General features: G+C 33.3%; 5 protein-coding genes across 7 annotated transcripts in view; 3 read left to right on the forward strand and 2 right to left on the reverse strand.

The window, feature by feature from the left end:
* Positions 1 to 765, forward strand: part of LOC108735649 (V-type proton ATPase subunit F) — a 934-nt gene extending 169 nt beyond the window's left edge. The window contains exons 2-5 of one of the 2 annotated variants that reach the window (XM_025974421.1): positions 1 to 69; positions 127 to 208; positions 267 to 472; positions 529 to 765. In XM_025974421.1, the coding sequence (XP_025830206.1) occupies positions 16 to 69; positions 127 to 208; positions 267 to 472; positions 529 to 561 (375 nt within the window). In that variant the 5' untranslated portion in view covers positions 1 to 15 and the 3' untranslated portion in view covers positions 562 to 765. The remainder of the gene's footprint in view (positions 70 to 126; positions 209 to 266; positions 473 to 528) is intronic. The other variant, XM_025974422.1, reaches the window with a different exon arrangement.
* Positions 1 to 1,361, forward strand: part of LOC108735628 (LDLR chaperone boca) — a 2,899-nt gene extending 1,538 nt beyond the window's left edge. Inside the window, exons 2-3 of the mRNA XM_025974413.1 lie at positions 853 to 1,088; positions 1,145 to 1,361. Coding sequence (XP_025830198.1) covers positions 853 to 1,088; positions 1,145 to 1,313 — 405 coding nt within the window. The 3' untranslated portion in view covers positions 1,314 to 1,361. The remainder of the gene's footprint in view (positions 1 to 852; positions 1,089 to 1,144) is intronic.
* Positions 1,362 to 1,416: 55 nt separating this feature from the next.
* Positions 1,417 to 2,700, forward strand: LOC112904607 (V-type proton ATPase subunit F-like). The gene is made up of 5 exons (XM_025975047.1): positions 1,417 to 1,432; positions 1,919 to 2,004; positions 2,062 to 2,143; positions 2,202 to 2,407; positions 2,464 to 2,700. Exons 1-5 carry the CDS (start codon positions 1,417 to 1,419, stop codon positions 2,494 to 2,496), a joined length of 423 nt encoding a protein of 140 aa, XP_025830832.1. The 3' UTR covers positions 2,497 to 2,700.
* On the reverse strand, positions 1,729 to 6,463 carry LOC108735644 (Y+L amino acid transporter 2). 2 transcript variants are annotated; one of them, XR_003231094.1, is made up of 10 exons: positions 6,101 to 6,463; positions 5,819 to 6,041; positions 5,402 to 5,517; positions 5,121 to 5,346; positions 5,014 to 5,058; positions 4,606 to 4,729; positions 4,311 to 4,511; positions 3,478 to 3,805; positions 3,163 to 3,325; positions 1,729 to 1,808 (listed from the first exon to the last, which is right to left on the reverse strand). XR_003231094.1 is itself a non-coding variant. In XM_018467696.2 (9 exons), the coding sequence occupies exons 1-9, from the start codon at positions 6,246 to 6,248 to the stop codon at positions 3,273 to 3,275; spliced, it is 1,464 nt and encodes a 487-aa protein (XP_018323198.1). In that variant the 5' UTR covers positions 6,249 to 6,463; the 3' UTR covers positions 2,933 to 3,272. The 2 variants fall into 2 exon arrangements, 1 of the variants encoding a protein (XP_018323198.1); XM_018467696.2 differs by lacking the exon at positions 1,729 to 1,808 and having other exon boundaries at positions 2,933 to 3,325.
* A 254-nt stretch (positions 6,464 to 6,717) lies between these two features.
* The window catches only part of LOC108735629 (vacuolar protein sorting-associated protein 13), a 15,537-nt gene continuing 3,816 nt past the window's right edge, over positions 6,718 to 18,438 (reverse strand). Inside the window, exons 3-35 of the mRNA XM_025974286.1 lie at positions 18,118 to 18,366; positions 17,654 to 17,835; positions 17,176 to 17,591; positions 16,973 to 17,117; positions 16,684 to 16,919; positions 16,332 to 16,614; positions 15,974 to 16,200; positions 15,764 to 15,916; positions 15,255 to 15,707; positions 14,832 to 15,095; positions 14,442 to 14,730; positions 14,090 to 14,373; positions 13,824 to 14,012; positions 13,577 to 13,760; positions 13,305 to 13,510; positions 13,106 to 13,243; positions 12,590 to 13,036; positions 12,155 to 12,304; positions 11,769 to 12,047; positions 11,479 to 11,703; positions 11,211 to 11,426; positions 10,989 to 11,030; positions 10,628 to 10,831; positions 10,282 to 10,566; positions 10,066 to 10,214; positions 9,474 to 9,863; positions 9,082 to 9,416; positions 8,845 to 9,020; positions 8,547 to 8,788; positions 8,288 to 8,483; positions 7,818 to 8,227; positions 7,504 to 7,753; positions 6,718 to 7,342 (exon numbers count right to left, since the gene is read on the reverse strand). Coding sequence (XP_025830071.1) covers positions 7,139 to 7,342; positions 7,504 to 7,753; positions 7,818 to 8,227; positions 8,288 to 8,483; positions 8,547 to 8,788; positions 8,845 to 9,020; positions 9,082 to 9,416; positions 9,474 to 9,863; positions 10,066 to 10,214; positions 10,282 to 10,566; positions 10,628 to 10,831; positions 10,989 to 11,030; positions 11,211 to 11,426; positions 11,479 to 11,703; positions 11,769 to 12,047; positions 12,155 to 12,304; positions 12,590 to 13,036; positions 13,106 to 13,243; positions 13,305 to 13,510; positions 13,577 to 13,760; positions 13,824 to 14,012; positions 14,090 to 14,373; positions 14,442 to 14,730; positions 14,832 to 15,095; positions 15,255 to 15,707; positions 15,764 to 15,916; positions 15,974 to 16,200; positions 16,332 to 16,614; positions 16,684 to 16,919; positions 16,973 to 17,117; positions 17,176 to 17,591; positions 17,654 to 17,835; positions 18,118 to 18,366 — 8,098 coding nt within the window. The 3' untranslated portion in view covers positions 6,718 to 7,138. The remainder of the gene's footprint in view (positions 7,343 to 7,503; positions 7,754 to 7,817; positions 8,228 to 8,287; positions 8,484 to 8,546; positions 8,789 to 8,844; positions 9,021 to 9,081; positions 9,417 to 9,473; positions 9,864 to 10,065; positions 10,215 to 10,281; positions 10,567 to 10,627; positions 10,832 to 10,988; positions 11,031 to 11,210; positions 11,427 to 11,478; positions 11,704 to 11,768; positions 12,048 to 12,154; positions 12,305 to 12,589; positions 13,037 to 13,105; positions 13,244 to 13,304; positions 13,511 to 13,576; positions 13,761 to 13,823; positions 14,013 to 14,089; positions 14,374 to 14,441; positions 14,731 to 14,831; positions 15,096 to 15,254; positions 15,708 to 15,763; positions 15,917 to 15,973; positions 16,201 to 16,331; positions 16,615 to 16,683; positions 16,920 to 16,972; positions 17,118 to 17,175; positions 17,592 to 17,653; positions 17,836 to 18,117; positions 18,367 to 18,438) is intronic.

An 18,438-nucleotide genomic window follows, 5' to 3' on the forward strand; every position in this document is an offset into this window, starting at 1 on the left:
TAAAATAAATAAAAAATGGCACTTCACTCAGCAGTAAAAGGAAAATTAATTTCTGTAATTGGAGATGAGGTAAATCTGAAACCTATTTACATTTACACTTTGGTGAAATGTGTAATTTTTTTGTAGGATACTTGTGTTGGATTTCTACTGGGCGGTATAGGTGAAATAAATAAGAATCGTCATCCTAATTTCATGGTAGTTGATAAGAGTATGTAAACTAAGAAGAGAACTGAATAATTAAATTAATATTTGTGTGTAAATTATAGATACTGCAGTCAGTGAAATTGAGGAATGCTTTAAGAGATTTTTAAAGCGAGATGATATTGATATAATATTAATTAATCAGAATGTTGCTGAGTTGATTCGACATGTGATAGATAATCATACTCAGCCAATTCCTGCTGTTTTAGAAATACCATCAAAAGATCACCCTTATGATGCTTCCAAAGATTCAATTTTAAGAAGAGCCAAGGTAACAATTATTGATAAGAAACTTTTAACATAATTTACAAATTAAAACATTTGCAGGGAATGTTTAATCCAGATGATATGTCTCATTAATAATTGTGTCCAAATATGGAATATACTACCACTTGTATAGAATTAGTAAAGCATTCCTATTGAATTATCTAGTTATTTTAACTGTTAATAATGTTTTTGCTTCTTAATGTAGTGTTGCAATCTTTGTAAACTAACATCATTATGCAAACATTAATTTGTTAATATAGGGATTGTTGGCATAAATAATAGAACACAATTAGATGATTTACTGTTATTTAGAAAAAAAAAACCAAATAACATTGACAAAAAAATTGTTATATAATTCCTTTTTAGGCCAAAANAACAAAATAGGAAGATGAAGAGCCACTACCGGAGGATGAACTTCCGGAATATTTAAAACCTCAGCAACCAATAGATTTTAATAAAATTGGTTCTAGTGATCCAGAAAAGCTCTTGCAGCTAGCTAAAAAAGGTAGAACACTAATGACTTTTGTTAGTGTATCGGGAAATCCAAAAAGGGAAGAAACTGAAGAATTAACAAAACTTTGGCAAACTAGTTTATGGAATAATCATATTCAAGCTGAAAGGTAAGAACAGAACATTGGATGAAGGATATAAACTAAATAATAAATGGCTACAATAGGTACCTAGTGGATGATAATCGTGCTATATTCATGTACAAAGATGGTTCACAGGCCTGGACAGCAAAAGATTATTTAATAGAACAGGAAAAGTGTGAAAGTGTCACAATAGAGAGCAAAGTTTATCCAGGAAAATATGGAATAAAAAGGCATCTAGAAGATGAATTATAAAATCATTGTTAAATATTAGCCAATAAATTTTTTCATGTCTCTTTGTCAGGTTCTGCGTTTTAATTTAGGAACAACTACAAAAACACCTGTTCACACGATAATCATGACAAAAATAAGAGGTTCAATTTTTGTCTTTGTTGTTATATGCTACTTCCTTTTGAAGTTCTCTTACAATAGTGGCAAGTGCTTCTGGATTAATACCCTCTTCACATAATCTAATACATATAGTTAGTGTTTCTGGATCTAATCCAGTGCACAATAACTGAGACAATTCCATTAATATGCGGAATGTTTCCTTTGCATCTGTTATGTGCGATTTTGTTGGATTGTTTTGCATCTAAAAATGATTTATTTTATTCTCGTTTAATACACTTATTAGAATTATTGTTTACCTTCATTGATTTAAATATTAATATAAGAGACTACGAATTTGCAAGTACACTTTTAAGGCTAGGAACGGTCATAGAGCATAAACACAGTTCCATAGACTTATTTCTGAAACGTCATTTTTTAGTTACAAAATGGACTGAAATCATATGATTAATTACACACCACACAATCGTCAGTTGATTGCTTTTATGTAGGTTTTTTTGGCAAAACGTGAGACTATTGTAAGAAAATTATTAATTATTTAATAATAAANCTTCACTCAGCAGTAAAAGGAAAATTAATTTCTGTAATTGGAGATGAGGTAAATCTGAAACCTATTTACATTTACACTTTGGTGAAATGTGTAATTTTTTTGTAGGATACTTGTGTTGGATTTCTACTGGGCGGTATAGGTGAAATAAATAAGAATCGTCATCCTAATTTCATGGTAGTTGATAAGAGTATGTAAACTAAGAAGAGAACTGAATAATTAAATTAATATTTGTGTGTAAATTATAGATACTGCAGTCAGTGAAATTGAGGAATGCTTTAAGAGATTTTTAAAGCGAGATGATATTGATATAATATTAATTAATCAGAATGTTGCTGAGTTGATTCGACATGTGATAGATAATCATACTCAGCCAATTCCTGCTGTTTTAGAAATACCATCAAAAGATCACCCTTATGATGCTTCCAAAGATTCAATTTTAAGAAGAGCCAAGGTAACAATTATTGATAAGAAACTTTTAACATAATTTACAAATTAAAACATTTGCAGGGAATGTTTAATCCAGATGATATGTCTCATTAATAATTGTGTCCAAATATGGAATATACTACCACTTGTATAGAATTAGTAAAGCATTCCTATTGAATTATCTAGTTATTTTAACTGTTAATAATGTTTTTGCTTCTTAATGTAGTGTTGCAATCTTTGTAAACTAACATCATTATGCAAACATTAATTTGTTAATATAGGGATTGTTGGCATAAATAATAGAACACAATTAGATGATTTACTGTTATTTAGAAAAAAAAAACCAAATAACATTGACAAAAAAATTGTTATATAATTCCTTTTTAGGCCCAAAAATTTTATTTTATCAAAGCAATAAGTCCCTTTTACACTAATTCAAAAACCATCTTAAGCTTTATATTAAATACATACTTTCCTAAATATATTAATAAAAGAAGCATATTTATTTGATAAAATTGAGAAAAGAAATAAATAATATTAATTAATTTAGGAAAGTAATTAAATAGGTGTTTTGTTCATTATTTAACATTAAAGCACAACCTGATTTTTGAAATTAAATTTTCTTATCAAAGAAACAAGTTCAAATCTAACTACTTAACTGTTGATTGCAATAGAACTGGATAAAGAAATGAATTTTTGTATTTATTCTAATACCCAATTGATCAAGTAAAATAATAAAAAAAATACTGACTTGAATTAAATAAATTAAAAAATTCTTACCCTATTAGCAATTATTTTAGTGCTGCAACTTAAAAACAGGCACTTGGGTTTCATAATAAAATACTTGTTAAAGACTGGTAACGTTTATAATCATTAAAATCCGAAGTTTGTCAATCCTCGTGCGATGAGAAGCAAACTCTTTGGCACAGCTCTGTTAATGTCTCTGTAAAAATAAATACATGATCACAGTTTAAAAACAAAGTATTTTGTAGGTCTGGGAAAGTGAGACATTTTTAATATGAATGAAATATTTGGTACTTTATAGAATATGATATTTTATCAAGGAGTTCATAGTTTTACTTTAATATAACATACTCATCATCTCCCGGAACCATTTTGGCTTGTTTTTCCAAAATACTCCTGCGTAGTAGGCCGGTATTCCCGAAAGGGTTATAAGTGTTCCAATACCGACCACGTACGGCGCTTCCACACACGGCAAAATTAAGAGGAATATACAAATAATAACGAACGTAACTGGAACGATAAGATGAATTTTAATGGGGCGTTGCATATTGGGCTGCTTCCATCGAAGATACAGAAGACCCGACACGGAGAGCGTCACAAAAAATGACTCCACTATTGTACAATACGTTATTAGACTTTGTATGTCGCTGGTACATAACATCAGTAACGACAGCAAGTTCTAAAAACGTATAATTAACTGTAATGTTGTTTCAAATTTAAATATTATATATGAAAGAAATTATGAGTGCTGTCAGCACAGGGCAAAGTAATATTACGTAGTATCAGTAATTTCCTATGCTGAAGTGTACGATGTGTTGCATACACATTTAGAAACAATTCCTTTAAATTTTTCAAACAATTTTTAACACAAAAGTGATCAAACAAATTGTAAAAAAACAAAAGTGAATTTTGACCACTCGAAGCAATAGTGCTAACAGTTTTGAGCTCACAGTAACTGATAGGGGGGAAGAATTAATATATTTCTGTTATGATTTCATGTTTTTTTCTCGCCTTTTTGTAAATAATGCCTTATCTGTAAATATAATCCATTCAGTTCTAATTAGTAATTGTATTACTCTATGTCGAAACGACTCTTTCAGTATTTCTGTTAAAACATTTTTGTGAATTGTTTTCTCTGCTGAGCACCGTAACAAGCATTAATATTAATAAATACAAAAGCTCACCAGGAATAAAAGAGAAGGCACAGGGGACAATGTTTTTAAATTAAGGTGAGCTAACATAGCTGGGAAATGTCCATTTCGTGCTCCCACAAAGAGCATCCGAGAGGATGTCATAATATGAACGCTAAGTCCTCCAAAGGCCGATATGGCGACCAACACAGGTATTGTCCAAGCACCTTTTCCCAATAACTTATTTCCAAAGGTCTAAAATATATTTTTCATCTCCGTAAGTTTATACAATACTCGTGACTTCTTGAATGTAACATATATACTACATATTAAAAAAAAAGACACTTACAACTGCAATAGCATCAGAAGCTTTCATCAAATCAGGAGTCAGGACTGATAAATAAGACATATTAGCCAAGACATATACAAGGGTGACTAAGGGAATTGATATGAAAATAGCTCTAGGAAGATTTCTGAAACATAAATTACATTAACAATGAAATTATACAATAATATTTTCATTTGATATTGTAATTGCTATTTATTAAAAAAGAAAAAACAAGCCTATTTACTAAAAAAAAAATTTTTTTAATTTTATCCTAGTTATTTACTCAACTGAAAGATATTATTTATCGTTATCAATTGTTGTAATAAAACGCTGTTTTAATTTTTAAAGATAACTCAAATGGTATTATGAACTGTGTACTAATGAGTAACGATCAATAAATACGTCGCGATAAGAAAGCGATCTACTTACACGTATGGATTTTGTAATTCTTCTGTCATGAAATTGAGGTAATTCCTAAAGACAGAAAGAAGGATAATTAAAATTTAATAAAGCTACTTTCTGATTTAATTCGTTACCAGCCTGAATAGGAAAATATCCCTGAATAAAAAGCTTTGGCAAGTTTACCCGGATTAGTTGTGCCACCATCAAAAGGATTGGCAAAATTTTCGAGGTGTCCCATACCCATCCAGGTTATTCCTACTAGGATCACTAACACGACGGCCCCAATTTTACAAAACATAAATACATTTTGCAATCTTGTAGTTGCTTTGACATTATATCCATTAAGGAATGTAAGAAAGCCTGAATAATTTATTCAGTTAGTTTGAGTAAAAACAGCAATTAATAAAGAACTTACATAAAGTTGATGCTGCTATAAGGGTATCTGAGTGTTTAGGAATATCACAATCAGGGAAGAATGGCTGGATTACATATTTTGCAAAAGTTAAAGCCATAATAGCATTTGTTGTAGGCCTGAATAAAATAAAGCATTTTTTCTATAAATATGTGTTTATAAAAACAAATTTCATCACGTCTGATTTGATTTTCGTTTAGAAATAATAATAGTAGTATGTAAAAAGTAAAACTAAAATATACCTTTTAAAAATTTAATGTTGCTGCAATTATTTTTTGATTAATTTATTCATGAACTATCATCAGTTCTGCTAAGGATACATACCATAGTAGTTTTTATTATTATTACTACCTATTATGCTTAAATGCATAACTTTTCTTTTATATTTATGAGCTAGTTAATAATAAACAAGAAACTTACACAAAAATTAAATTAGCAGCCCACAAGTATAAAAAACTTGGTAGGTTCCCAAAAGCTTCATATATGTAGGCATAGTCACCTCCAGATTTTGGTATTGAAGTCCCCAATTCTGCATAGCACAGGGCTCCTATCATCGATAACAGGCCACATACAACCCAAACAGCCAAAGATGTTCCTAGTGCATCTACTTCTTCAGTTATACCTTTCGGCGAAATAAAAATTCCTACAGGAAAAAAAAACTGATAAAGAAGTTAAAACTAATAAGATTTACTTGTTATTTACCTGAGCCTAAAATAATTCCTAAAATTATCGCTACACCTTCAAGAAGACCTAGTTCCTTCTTCATCCGAACTTTCCCATCATCTTCTTCTTCTGTGGAGTTAATCAGTTTCATTTCGGTTGGTGAATTTAAATCTTTTATTGTCGACATATTAACGGTTTCCTAATTATATTTTAAAACCAGCGCCTTTGTAATAAATGCGGTTATGCGACAACACTTTGTACACTGCTGTAACTACTTAATATGATAACATAACCTTTACGTCTACAACTTATACTAATTGTTTTCAAGCAGTTTTTATAACCGCTAATTCAAATATATTAATTAAAAATTAAAAATACGTCAATTGATTCACATTCCATGCATTTAATTTTAACTTTATACTTAACCTAACATTCTGTACCTAATCATAGGTACTTATTATTGTTCTTATTTATTAAGGTAAGGGAGAACTTACTGTTCATTTAGCCGGTTCTTATTCATGAGAAAAATTTTAGGTACTTTCACTAAATTGATCATTATATTTACTTCAAAAACAAAACTTTTCAACAATAATAATTAATAAATAACAACGAAAACCAACTGAAAAGAAAACAATTATTATGATAATAATAGAAAATTACAATGCTATTTTGAAATTTAATCAGGTGAAAGTCAGATCACAATAAAGGTCCTTGCCTATACTTGTGTGATTAAATCGAGGGAGTAGCATATATATGAATAGTAAATTCACTGCGTTGTAGAACCGAAAAAAAATGTGCATTTACAATAATCCTGTAACTTGGAGTTTGAAAAAACACAAAAGTTTAATATTTTTAAAACTGAGCACTGGTAAAATTTTAATTATTTTAAATTTTTTACTTGTATATAACGTGTAAATAAAGTATTTAGAATATATATTAAAAGCTTAATAAAAGAAATATTTTAACTGGTAAATGTAAAGGAGTAAGTAGTGTTCTTTTCTATAAAGCATACATATAAAAAATTGTGCATTTATAAGCCAGCATTAAGAAAATAATATCTGAGCTTTGCTTCTACTATTAAGCCTTTTCCCGCATATACTCGATTTGTTTAACGATCTTTTCTTTTAAAGCATCGTTTTGCACATTAATTAACTTATTGGCTCCGTTAGAACCGAACATGCCAAACTTTTTCTTTTTCGCCTCAGGAATGGGAATCTGTACTCCCTTGGGATGCACGGTGGCAGACGACGGTATGTCGGACCATGCAAATGCCCATTCCGCCTAAAAACAAGTTTATTTTATCGCGAAAGACGCTATTTAAACAACCATTTGTTAGCTGTGCGTCTAGAAAGGAAATATATATAGGGAAACGAAACCAGGATTTTTAGGCGAATCAGGTTTATCAGTGACGTATACAAAGGAATAAGAAAATCTAGACCTACCTGCCATCCTCCAAATACTTCACTGTGAGAAGCAAGAGCGATTCTTTTATCTGTTAATAACAAAACTTGATTTTTTTCGATTGTAAAATGAGCCACGTAGACGTCTGTCGTAGAGTACTTTCCCTTTTCCAACTCCATCAGAATTTTATTTCCTTCGGCCTCCTGAATATTGTACGGCCGCACAAAACCGTCAGCTGGCAATGACCTTGAAGGTCGTATCCTGCAGATGTCTTCCTCTAAATCTGTCGCTCTAAAAATGAACATACGCGGATTAAAATAAAATAAATTGATAATGTTTTTGCTATATTAACAACCTTCTGACGGCTTCAAGAGAGCCACTGGCAAAGTCGATCACTCCAGCAGTGGGCCGTGTAATGAGACCGATGGCACCTTTTCCTAAACCCTTAAAGAAACCCTCGACGCCGTCGTGTTTCGCTCCGCTTATAGGTTTCGTAAATACTCCGGTCACCCCGTCATACACGCCCATAACGAGCCCCTTTCCCCCTCTGGCGAGTCCCTCTTGTACGCTGGCAGGTTTTTTAGTCATGGCGTCTCTTCTTCTTCGCTGATAATCTTTGTCAAAAGTGAGCGCTGCAATACCTTTACCCATGGCTCCTGTGATTCTCGAAACGGCACCTGCAGCACCACCTACCGTGTGACTAAATAAACTGCGGGCACCCAGTACCAGACCTTCGGCGAATTCGCCAGGTCCTTGGATTGCACCCTGTAAAAAAAATTATGCTTATGTATCTAATTAGTGTATTTGTTTCGTTTAAACACTGACTTGAATTGGTTCGTAAAAGAAGTCCTCGAAACCTTTCGTAATACCCAATACTAGGCCGTACGGATTTCCCAGGACATCTAGTCCAAGTACGAGTACGTAAAGTTGTTTTATGGCTTGATTCGAATAGTGAGAAGTAACTTCGGATATAAGTTGATTTTGAGATAAAAATGTGTAGTTTCTTTCGAAATACGCTAGTCTAAAACGAAATAAACGATTGATAAAAAGCAGTAAATTAATTAATATAATATATCGTATTTACTTGAAAATTACATCCTGCATATCCGTCAGAGTGACACCTAGTCCTTGCAAAAGAACGTTGACGACGTCCAGCTGCGATAATCCTTTATAGTTTCCCGATTGGAGTGAAAAACTTACATGAATCTTGAGAGGAGAAAAATGCAGTACGTCATAAAAACTCTTTTGTTCCTTTTGAGAAATGGTAACGACTAGAGATTTGAGGGGTTCTTTGGTTAATTTTATACTTTCCAAAAAATGCTTACGCTAAAAAGCATGTTATGATTACATCAATTTCTAATATGAACTTTTATTGTTCTTACTTCTTCCTCTTCATTTGCAACGTTCGTTTCGAGTAAATCTAACAAGGCGATGACGAAACCTATATCGACTTTCACGTGAAATTCTTGAATGAGAACTTTGAAGTATTTAAACTGAGTGATGTGACTGTATTTCATCACTCTTTGGACCACGCTCATTTCTATAAATGGCCTATGAACTGATTAAACAATAAACTATTAGATACCAGAAAATTATAAAAGTATTACTGAAAGCCTCACAATTGTCTCCCATGGTTCTTGGGGGAGGTACCGGTGCCAAGACTATCGGAAATATACAGTCAAAGAGCTGGTTGTCTATCTGCACTTTGTTTACTTTAGCGTGGAACTGTAGCTGATACGGGCTCGTTTTCATCTGAATCCACAATCCGTATTGAAATACTCGTCTCATCTTCCTTTGTTGCGGTTTTAACATCCTTAACGTGTCAAAGTCGACTTCGGTCTTTTCGTCGACCAATTCGCGTCCAAAATCCGGCGTGTCACACTTTTCTTTTGACAAATAACGCTGGTATGCGCGTTCCATTAAGTAGGAATCACGCACAGCCATTTCTATATACCTATAGACAAATTTTTTTAAAAATATGGGTTCGATATATTTAATTAATTGTATTTACCGATTCGATTTGAGTTTGGCATATTCCCAGATAATACCACTGTTGGCAATTGCAAGATACATCAATTCTTGGCGTGCTACATTGTTAACCAGTGACAGGCCGATACCGTGAATCGATACGTTGATTTCTGTGTCTGCGACTTCAAACTGCTTTGCCGATTGAACGTCTGCAGCTACATCTTCGTTAAGAGTAAATAGAATTACCCGTTGCATACCGTTTAAAAACGATACCCAGTATACTGTATAATTCGGCATCGGCGAGAATTCTTTCAGTCCGTCCGTTTGTAATTCGTCTTGCATTTCTTTCTTGTTACCAATGTCCCAAGCTAGGACACGACAACCGGGCGGATTCGACCACGTAAATAACACTGAATGTCCCGGATCTAGTTTTCTATACAAATAAAAAAAAAAACAAGAAATTATTTAAAAATTCATTGGGAATAGTTTTTAAGAAGTTAATGTTTGGCGAAAGAATTAAGTGCCACTAAAATTTGTCGAAATTCACATTTGGTGTTATATTTTATACTCGTTACGAGTTTCAACCAAGCAAAGGTAAACTCTATTTTATATAATACTTTTTTTAGAAACGATACCTGATTTGAACAGTTTCCTTTTCCCAGTAACTTATCGTTTTGTCGGTATGATTCAGAATCATTGGAGGAGGTAAGCCTTCGGCGTATGGGCTTAAGTTAATATATGTCGAACTTTCAGTTAGTTGAATATCAGCATGAATCCCTCCATACTATTAAATTATTCGGTATATGTTAAAGTAAATAAAGGTAAATGAGTATATCTACATAAGTACCAACCTTATTATCTAATTGAAGTAAAATATTATTTGTTTGAGTGATAAGGAAGGGTGGCGTAGTCTCTTCAGTGTTTACCACTCGTAATTTTAGCAGTTTATCGTCCTTTTCGCTTCTCGGCCAGAAGGGTACGCACGATTTTGCGGGAACTGTGAACCATCGGTCAGCAGGTCTATCGAATTCTCGACATTCTATGTCATACTTTGCGTTATTAACCATTACATAATAAGGCGTGAATGTTACTTGTTTTGTTAAACCGTTGTATGTAAGCGTATTGCGAACTCCGATCTACAAAAATTATGTACTATTGCTATTTAAGCAATACTTAACATTAAAATTAATAGATTACCATGTAAATGTGATTTTGTCCTTTGCAAACCACGTAACCTGAGGATCCAGCGACGTCTAGAGGGAACTTATCTGACCAATCGCCACTGTCCACTCGAATGCTAGCTTTTTTCTTCCCAAAAAAGTTTTTCGCATTAAAGGAAAACAGTATTGGTCCATCGTAGTTACTGGGATGTGTTATTACATTCATGTTATCTTCTGTCGTCTTTTAAAAAGAGTATAATTTAATACTTCATATTCACTTTATAATGTAAAAGATCGATTAATATTTTGAAATAACAAAAACTCAAACTACTTTTTGTGGTAGCAAAAATACGGTAAAAAAAAAGAAAGATCCAATTATTTATTATGATAAATAATACCTTGGAAGGACTTCCTTTTTCCGACTTCTCCTTTTTAGATTTCTGAAAAAGAACCAGAAAATTCAATGGTTCTTTATTTACGTATAAAAGCTCCTTCTTTGTTTAGCAATGTTAATAAGTTAATGTTAATCATTTTGTAAACTATTTTTTTAAATGTATTCTATTAAGACAAAAACATGCTTTTTAAAAAAGGCAGTAAATATTTTTTTTGTGCTAACTTACTCTGTAATCAAGAGTCAACCCGGTTTTGTTGTTCAGCCAAAACGGACAGTATAAGGACATGATCATGGAGCTTCCATCCTGTTTGCAGTGCATTCCAAGGTCCAAGTTGACCTTTACAATATTTTCGTAACTGGAGAACTGCCATACAGTAAACTCTGAAGGATTTTGTAACAATTCATTTTTACATGTCCATTCCTTTTCTAGGTAATCGGGAATCTGCAATAAAAAGTTTTTATTTGGTACTTTGTTGATTAAATACAACTACTACCTTAACACAAATACTGGACGTTCCGGGTTGCACGTTGGGTAATTGGGTGTATGCCCCTGGCTCAATAACGTATTCTTCAACCAATTTATCGATAATACAAACGACGTTAAAGGGCAGATAGTTTTTAAAAACGACAACAGGTTTTAAATAAACGTTGTAACAAACACTCGCCATCGTATAACGCGTCGACGTTTCGCTATACACTTGTTTCATTTTCCCGCTTACCTAAAATCAGTAAAATATTATAATTAATAATAGAATGAAAATGCTTTCTTTCTTAAGTTACTTACATTTAATAGAAATGGCTCGGTGTGGTTCAGGTGATCCTTAGGTCGACACATTAATGTCTTTGAGATAGTCACGTTCGAATTCAAGTCGCGCCAGACAAAAGGTACCGAGGTCACAGAGTAGCTTTTAACCGAAAAAAACAGCTGACCCGTAGTAGTATACACTGCCTTGTATGGCAAATTTCGGGACTGTCCTGGTTGTATGTTGAAAATGAAAGCCAAATTATTACTTTTTTCTGTCATATAATAGATATCTACTGGAATAGTGAAATGATTGAAAATCTACAAAAACAAAATTACCACTTAGAAATTATAAAAATATGTTATATGTTACTTTATATATATGTATAATACGTATATGTATTAATCCACTTATAATATATACAGACCTTTAGTATGCTTCTTAATGTTAAGGAAAGGACCCCGTGTTCCATGGAAACTTCCGAAATTAGGCCTTTGTTCGTTTTTGGATCGAGTGGGAAGTATCTTTTGTCGGCTCTTTCAAAAGGTAATTTTAGTTCCTTTTCAAAAGTTTCAACCTATATACAAATGATAAATGACCATATTAACATTTAATAACAATGTTTGAAAGGGTATTAAATCAAATTGATATACAAAAAAGAGAATATATAAATACCAATCTACGTACTAAAAGTGTACAATTGAAAGCAAATAAAAAATGAAATTATACTGTCTGTATGTGTAGCAATTATGAAAGATATGAACAAAATTTACATTTGAAATTTCCAATTTTTAATTAATTCCGCATAAATAGAATTTATAGAGAAAGAATGAAATAAACAATTTAGACCACGGCATCATACCTTGACGAAGAGGAAGTTTTCTGGTGATTTTTGGCTGTCCAAGGAGAGCTGATACTGAATTTTTGACACCTCTTGCATGAACGACTTCAGCTCAAGAGGCACCTGAGTGCCTGGCTCAAGAGTTACGTGGTTGGGATTTTGGTCACCGTGCAACCGGAAGGAACTGTGGACGAGCACTAATACGACCTTCAGGCCGGTGTCGTTAATTACTTTGAACGAACTAGTCGGATGTATAACTTTTTTTTCTTCATTACCCGTTATGTCCGAATCGAACGCGGCCGAAAGATTTTTCAGTACGTCAAGGAATGTTTTCGTCACTGTTATTTCCAGATTTGATGCAGATGTCACGTCAATGACCATCGGAGGCGGCGGTAACGTTAATTCTTCTATCTCCGAAGAGGGACTCGTCAATGATTCGTCGATTGCCTGTTCTGGATTCAGATGAACCTGAAAAGGGGTGCTCCCTTTTGTTAGATAAAAATTTTTAAATTAGATAAGAACAATATGATACGGTACCTCCACTTTTAATTCCCACGGCTCATAAGTGACGTTATTGGCTTTCATAATTTGTACTGGTTCAACAAGAGGCTCCCATAAAGCGAGCCGACTGTTATAATAGCCCATCGTCAGTGTCATCGATGCCTCTATGGACATCTGCATCGAACAATTATATCGTATTTAAAATAATGAGTAGAATAAAGGAGATATTTCTTACATCCGAACTCCAATTTTTTACGTTTCCGCTGAATTTACTGTCAAAGAAAAGCATCGGAAGAGTCTTCTTACCTACACCAGCTTCCATTGTAAATACTATGGATTGAATCATGAAAAGACAAAGTTCTTTTTTTTTCACCTTCTTTTCGTTGTATTGTGGTTGCAGTTGAGTCATATCTAAAAATGTGGTGACGTCGTCGCCGATTTCTGAGAAATAGAAATACTATATTTTAACAGACGTTGGACATTTTTACCTTTTTAGACAAAACTTGCCAACTTTCAAGAACCATAAATTGTCTTCCTTGTAAGGTTTCGGTTGCCACAAATCGCTGTAATCATCCACGACATCTTCAGCTTCTTTCTTGGCACTGGCGTGACTTAGTAAGGTCTTGTGTACTCTGTTTAAAAGATCTATAGTTATCGGCGATACTCGAATCCTTACGTCTGACGTATGGACCTTTTCCAGATAAAGAAATATGCATATTGTAAATCAATTTTTTAAGTTCTAAGGTTAAATTACCTCAACATGAAGGCCTTCTCCTTCAGGTGTCGATCCTGCCACGTTAATATTAATAGGGAAAATCACATTGGCTTTCGTGTCGTCTCTTTTCGACGGATCGAAGGCACATGTGTACATTTGGAGATCGTTTACAGAACAATTGATTACTTGATGATTGGTTGTGGTGCGAAGTTTACATAACATTTCGAACTACAAGAATGTACAATATAAATCAATTAATCTAATAAAATTAATACGAGATTGTATTTATACTCCCAGTAACGTACGTTTAATATCAAGGCATTTGTGTCCATGTCTTTTAGATGTTCGACAAGGATAATATCTGGTTTTTCGATTCGTAAATTAAGAGTGAAAAGACTCTCGTCGGCAGTCGGAACAGCTTGTGTACCCATGGTAGATTTCGCGGATACCAAGGTCGTCCGGCTGATAGAGTCATGTTTATTTGTTTCGTTTTCTCTTTCGTCGTCGTCGCTTTTTTTTAAGAACTCGTAAATTTCCATCATAAAATTTGCACTAAATATAAGTCCAAAGCTCCATATACGTATATCCGCTATTTATTATTTTAAGCAATTTACAATTAGTAAATTAATTAATTGCTTATTGATTAAGTCCTCTTACCGAAATTATCTTTGCCTTTTCGCTGATAAACGATATCAACCATGTATTTCTGGGGCACATTTGATTCTACCACAGACAATTCTTTTTCAGCAACGTCTTCAGGTTCTGGTTTTCGTTCGCATAAACGGGTCAGTAGTCCTGCGTTTTCTGGTCGGCTATCCTCAATTATGCAATTAACAAGGAGCATTGCAACACCCATCGAATCATCCGAGTAAATTCGACCTTTGACTGAGATCATCTCCAAAGAAAATTTTGCCAAAGAAAGTGATGGATCGTGGAGAGGTATTTTCTAATTATCAAGAAAGAAGAGAAAGAGTAAGAAACGGTAAAGATAAGCAGTAGAATGTAAAATACACTCATTTTTGATAAATAGACAAAAATAGAACTTACTTGAAAAGCAGGTGACCTTGAGAATAAGCTAAACACGAATCGTTCCATGACAAAAGTAAATTTTACTAGAGTATATATTTCTGTAGTAGGGACCTCTGGTACTGCAGTTTCATGGTCTTTTTGCAATGTTTCCGCAGTGACCTTCACTGATTTTTTTACAGTTGGTGTCTTGTGCGAAGAGGAAACATGTTGAGTGCTTCCTTCGCCAATGTTTTTGTCCAAAATATTCAAAACCATGACGTAGTCTTCGTGCGCTAGGAGCATCTAACATCGTATTAAAAATTATATTTGGTTAATTAATATTGTATAATGTTCAAAATAATTAAAAGAAAACTGTTTACTATTCCTAAAAAATTTCAAATAGTGGCAATTTTTTTAAAAGAATCGTTTTTTACATATGATAAAAAATAAAATTATACTTACTGAAATAGTTTTCGTTTTCATTGATATTTCGATGCTGGGCACCTGCCGATACCAACTCGAAAGATTCCTTACCACCTTCAACTGAAACGAAAGTTGATCCAATAGGATATGCTCGATAACGGTTTGCTCGTTCTTGTATGTTATCTTTGCAATCTTCATGTCAACTAAGCTAATCATCATATCGTCGAGGACCGCGTTCTGTTTTTTCTCGTCTACCTGTTCGAGCCATTTAAATTTATTTGATAACGTGAATCGACCAAAATCGAGAAAGAGGGCGTCAACACTCTGCGAATGCACTGGAACGACGATGTTCGGTGCCCTTATATTAACAGTTACTGCTATTTTCATAGCCTTTGAAAGTGCCTCTTCGACATTCAATTTTGCTTGAGCTGCGGCATTCTGAGATGCCTGCGCGAGTACGTCCATAGCTGTTTGGAAATTGTTGAGAAATGACTGAAAATTATAAACAATGAAATCAAAAATCTTAGCAACAATATATTAACTCTTACCAGTATTTCGGTGACAAATATGTTGAGAAAAACTATACGCAGACAACCTATAGATGCATCAATTGACATATTTGTCGATGTGTAATCGTCTTCGTCGAGATTATAAGTAACAATTTGAACGCTGACAGCCTCTTCGCTGGTCACAGAAAGAATCTGACAAAAATTATAGCATTTTTTAGATAAATAATAAATTAATATAATAAACATTACCTTCGAATGTATTGCCTCAGAATTAAGATTTATGACGGACAAATCCAATAGGTGAGCTTTAATTTGTGTATATGGTTCCTTTATAATTATTTCCGCATTTACACCGCTAACAGAGAGAGAGGCTATATCATTTTGGTGACTACTTAGACATATCTTGACTTGATGTAAATTAGCTAATAGCTTAAACTTAATCGTCTCAATTACTGACTTCTTCTGACGTTTTTTAACTAAAATTTTATGTATATATAGATGTACAGTTGAGCATAAGCTGCTTAAATAGAAATACAATTAAAAAGAGAAAAAAAGTAGGGTAAAACAAGAGAAATTATAGGAAGGAACTTGAAATAGAAAAACTTACCATCTCTTAAATATTGTATTGATGTACGAGTAACTATATTCTCAGTCGATTCCGCGATTGTTTCTATTAAACGTCGCTGTGGCTCCTCGTCGATCGTCGACATCGCGATTCTGTTTTTATCTGCTCGTTCTTCTTCAATCTGTAATTGAACGTTCGAAATATAACGCATTAAATCGAGTAATGCCTCCTGATTCAAATGAATTTCGAGCGAATTGAAGTTTGATAGCAGGCGTGTCTCGCAAGATTGGTGCTTTGTATGAAATTCGGGCGATGATTTGTCCACCTAAATTAATAAAATGACATACAAATGTCATGAATATTGATTATTGTTAATGTTTGTGCATTTTTTTACCTGTACAAATTTTAAAGTGAACATATAATCCGATTCGTCCTTCAGAGGAGTACTCAAAATATTCAAATGTTGAATGCGATGAATATACTGAATTAGATTCATGCTACCAATTTTTAGCCATGTTTCCGTATTGAATGTTTGCATGGTGTGACCGAACTCGAGGTTTCGTATGCTAAATTTTGCCACATTCTTCGGGTCGCTTTGACCATGCTGAACTCCCATAGTTAGTGTCAATTCTGAAAAGATGTCAAGTTCAAATAAAACAAATATAGCTGTAACATATGCGTACCCTTCATCACAAATTGAATATCAAACTCTGTAAATTGGTTTAAATCAGTCGATTCGTATGAAGATTTTATTTGATTTTCTGTTTTGGGTTTTGCCATTTTGGTCATTTCCATATATTGTAAAAGGGATGTAGATGAAGCTTTACGCTGTAAATATAAGCAAAATTTTATTTGTGCAGATGCGTCACATTTAAGTATTGGTCACCTCTAAAGGTTTGTTTTCTGATAAACTGGTTTCAACAGCAACACTATCGATTAAGCTTATCAATTTTATCAGTCGAGTGTCTGTAATAGTGATTGCTAGTGAAGGTAATTCGCCCTTGATAGTACTAAGAGGGAGTTGAGGATCGTCCTGTATCAGACATTTCGAGTAAAGGGCTTCCAGTGACAGTGGTTGTAGCAAGTGAAGGGGTGTGTTTCCTTTTTCGATAAAACTTGACATCCAGTTGTCAGTAGGCCCAGCTAACACCACTTGTACCTCTGTCAGGCACATCAGGAAGCGGTCGTAACTCTTTTCGATCATGTCTTTAAGAATGTCCTCACCAGTAATGCCCGCTTGATATAACTCTTTTATACGAATAAAAGACGCCGAACGTTCAACTGACTGTATGCTCGCTTTACCTAAAATAGTAAGTTTTTTATTTTAGTTATTAAATGCTTTTGTAAAATAATATATAACTGACCTAAATTTATTGCTAAAACATTTTCATTTCCCGTGTACAGTCCGTTTTGAGGAACAACAATAATGGGAGCGGAAATGTTGATGTTAACATCGAAGTACGCGTGGGATTCTATAATGTGCTGAAGACCGGATGCAGACATTTTTTTGATGTTACTCAGTTTCGTTGCGGCTACAGAAGAAAGTCTGAAACAAAAAAAAAATTGACATTAACAAATAAACGACGTAAATGCTTAATACACAATGGTCAGCAGACTTTCTTCTGTATATCTACATTATAATAGTATACGTACAGCTTCACATAAAGAGTTTATAAAAGCAAAAATCTTATAAGTATTCGGGCTGCAAAAAATATTAACAGCAAATTAAAATAAAAAAAAAATAGAAAAATGTTGTAATTGCATATAAATCTTTTACATATATATTTTGACATTTTTATTGTCTATCTTTTAATCAAATTCTACCTACTTTTCTAAGGAGGACGACTGAGACATGACGAAGACGTTTATTACCCCAATAAGGGTTTTCGCATCATAAATAATCCTAAGGGGTTTTAATTCAATTATGAGTCTTTGTCCGCATTTCTTATCTAATGGGTTGCTCTCAAAAATGATATCTAGTAACGATTCTTCCTCTTTCATTGGTGCGATAAGAACAGGGATATATTCCTCTTGCTTGACACCTTCAGCGGTAAGACTATCTACATTAACTCCAACCCTACAAAAGACACGATGTACATTCATTGTATTAAACATAATATATATTATATATAAGAGAAAATCTTCATGT

The sequence above is a fragment of the Agrilus planipennis genome, unplaced genomic scaffold (assembly GCF_000699045.2).
Source record: "Agrilus planipennis isolate EAB-ADULT unplaced genomic scaffold, Apla_2.0 scaffold86, whole genome shotgun sequence".
NCBI lineage: Eukaryota > Metazoa > Arthropoda > Insecta > Coleoptera > Buprestidae > Agrilus > Agrilus planipennis.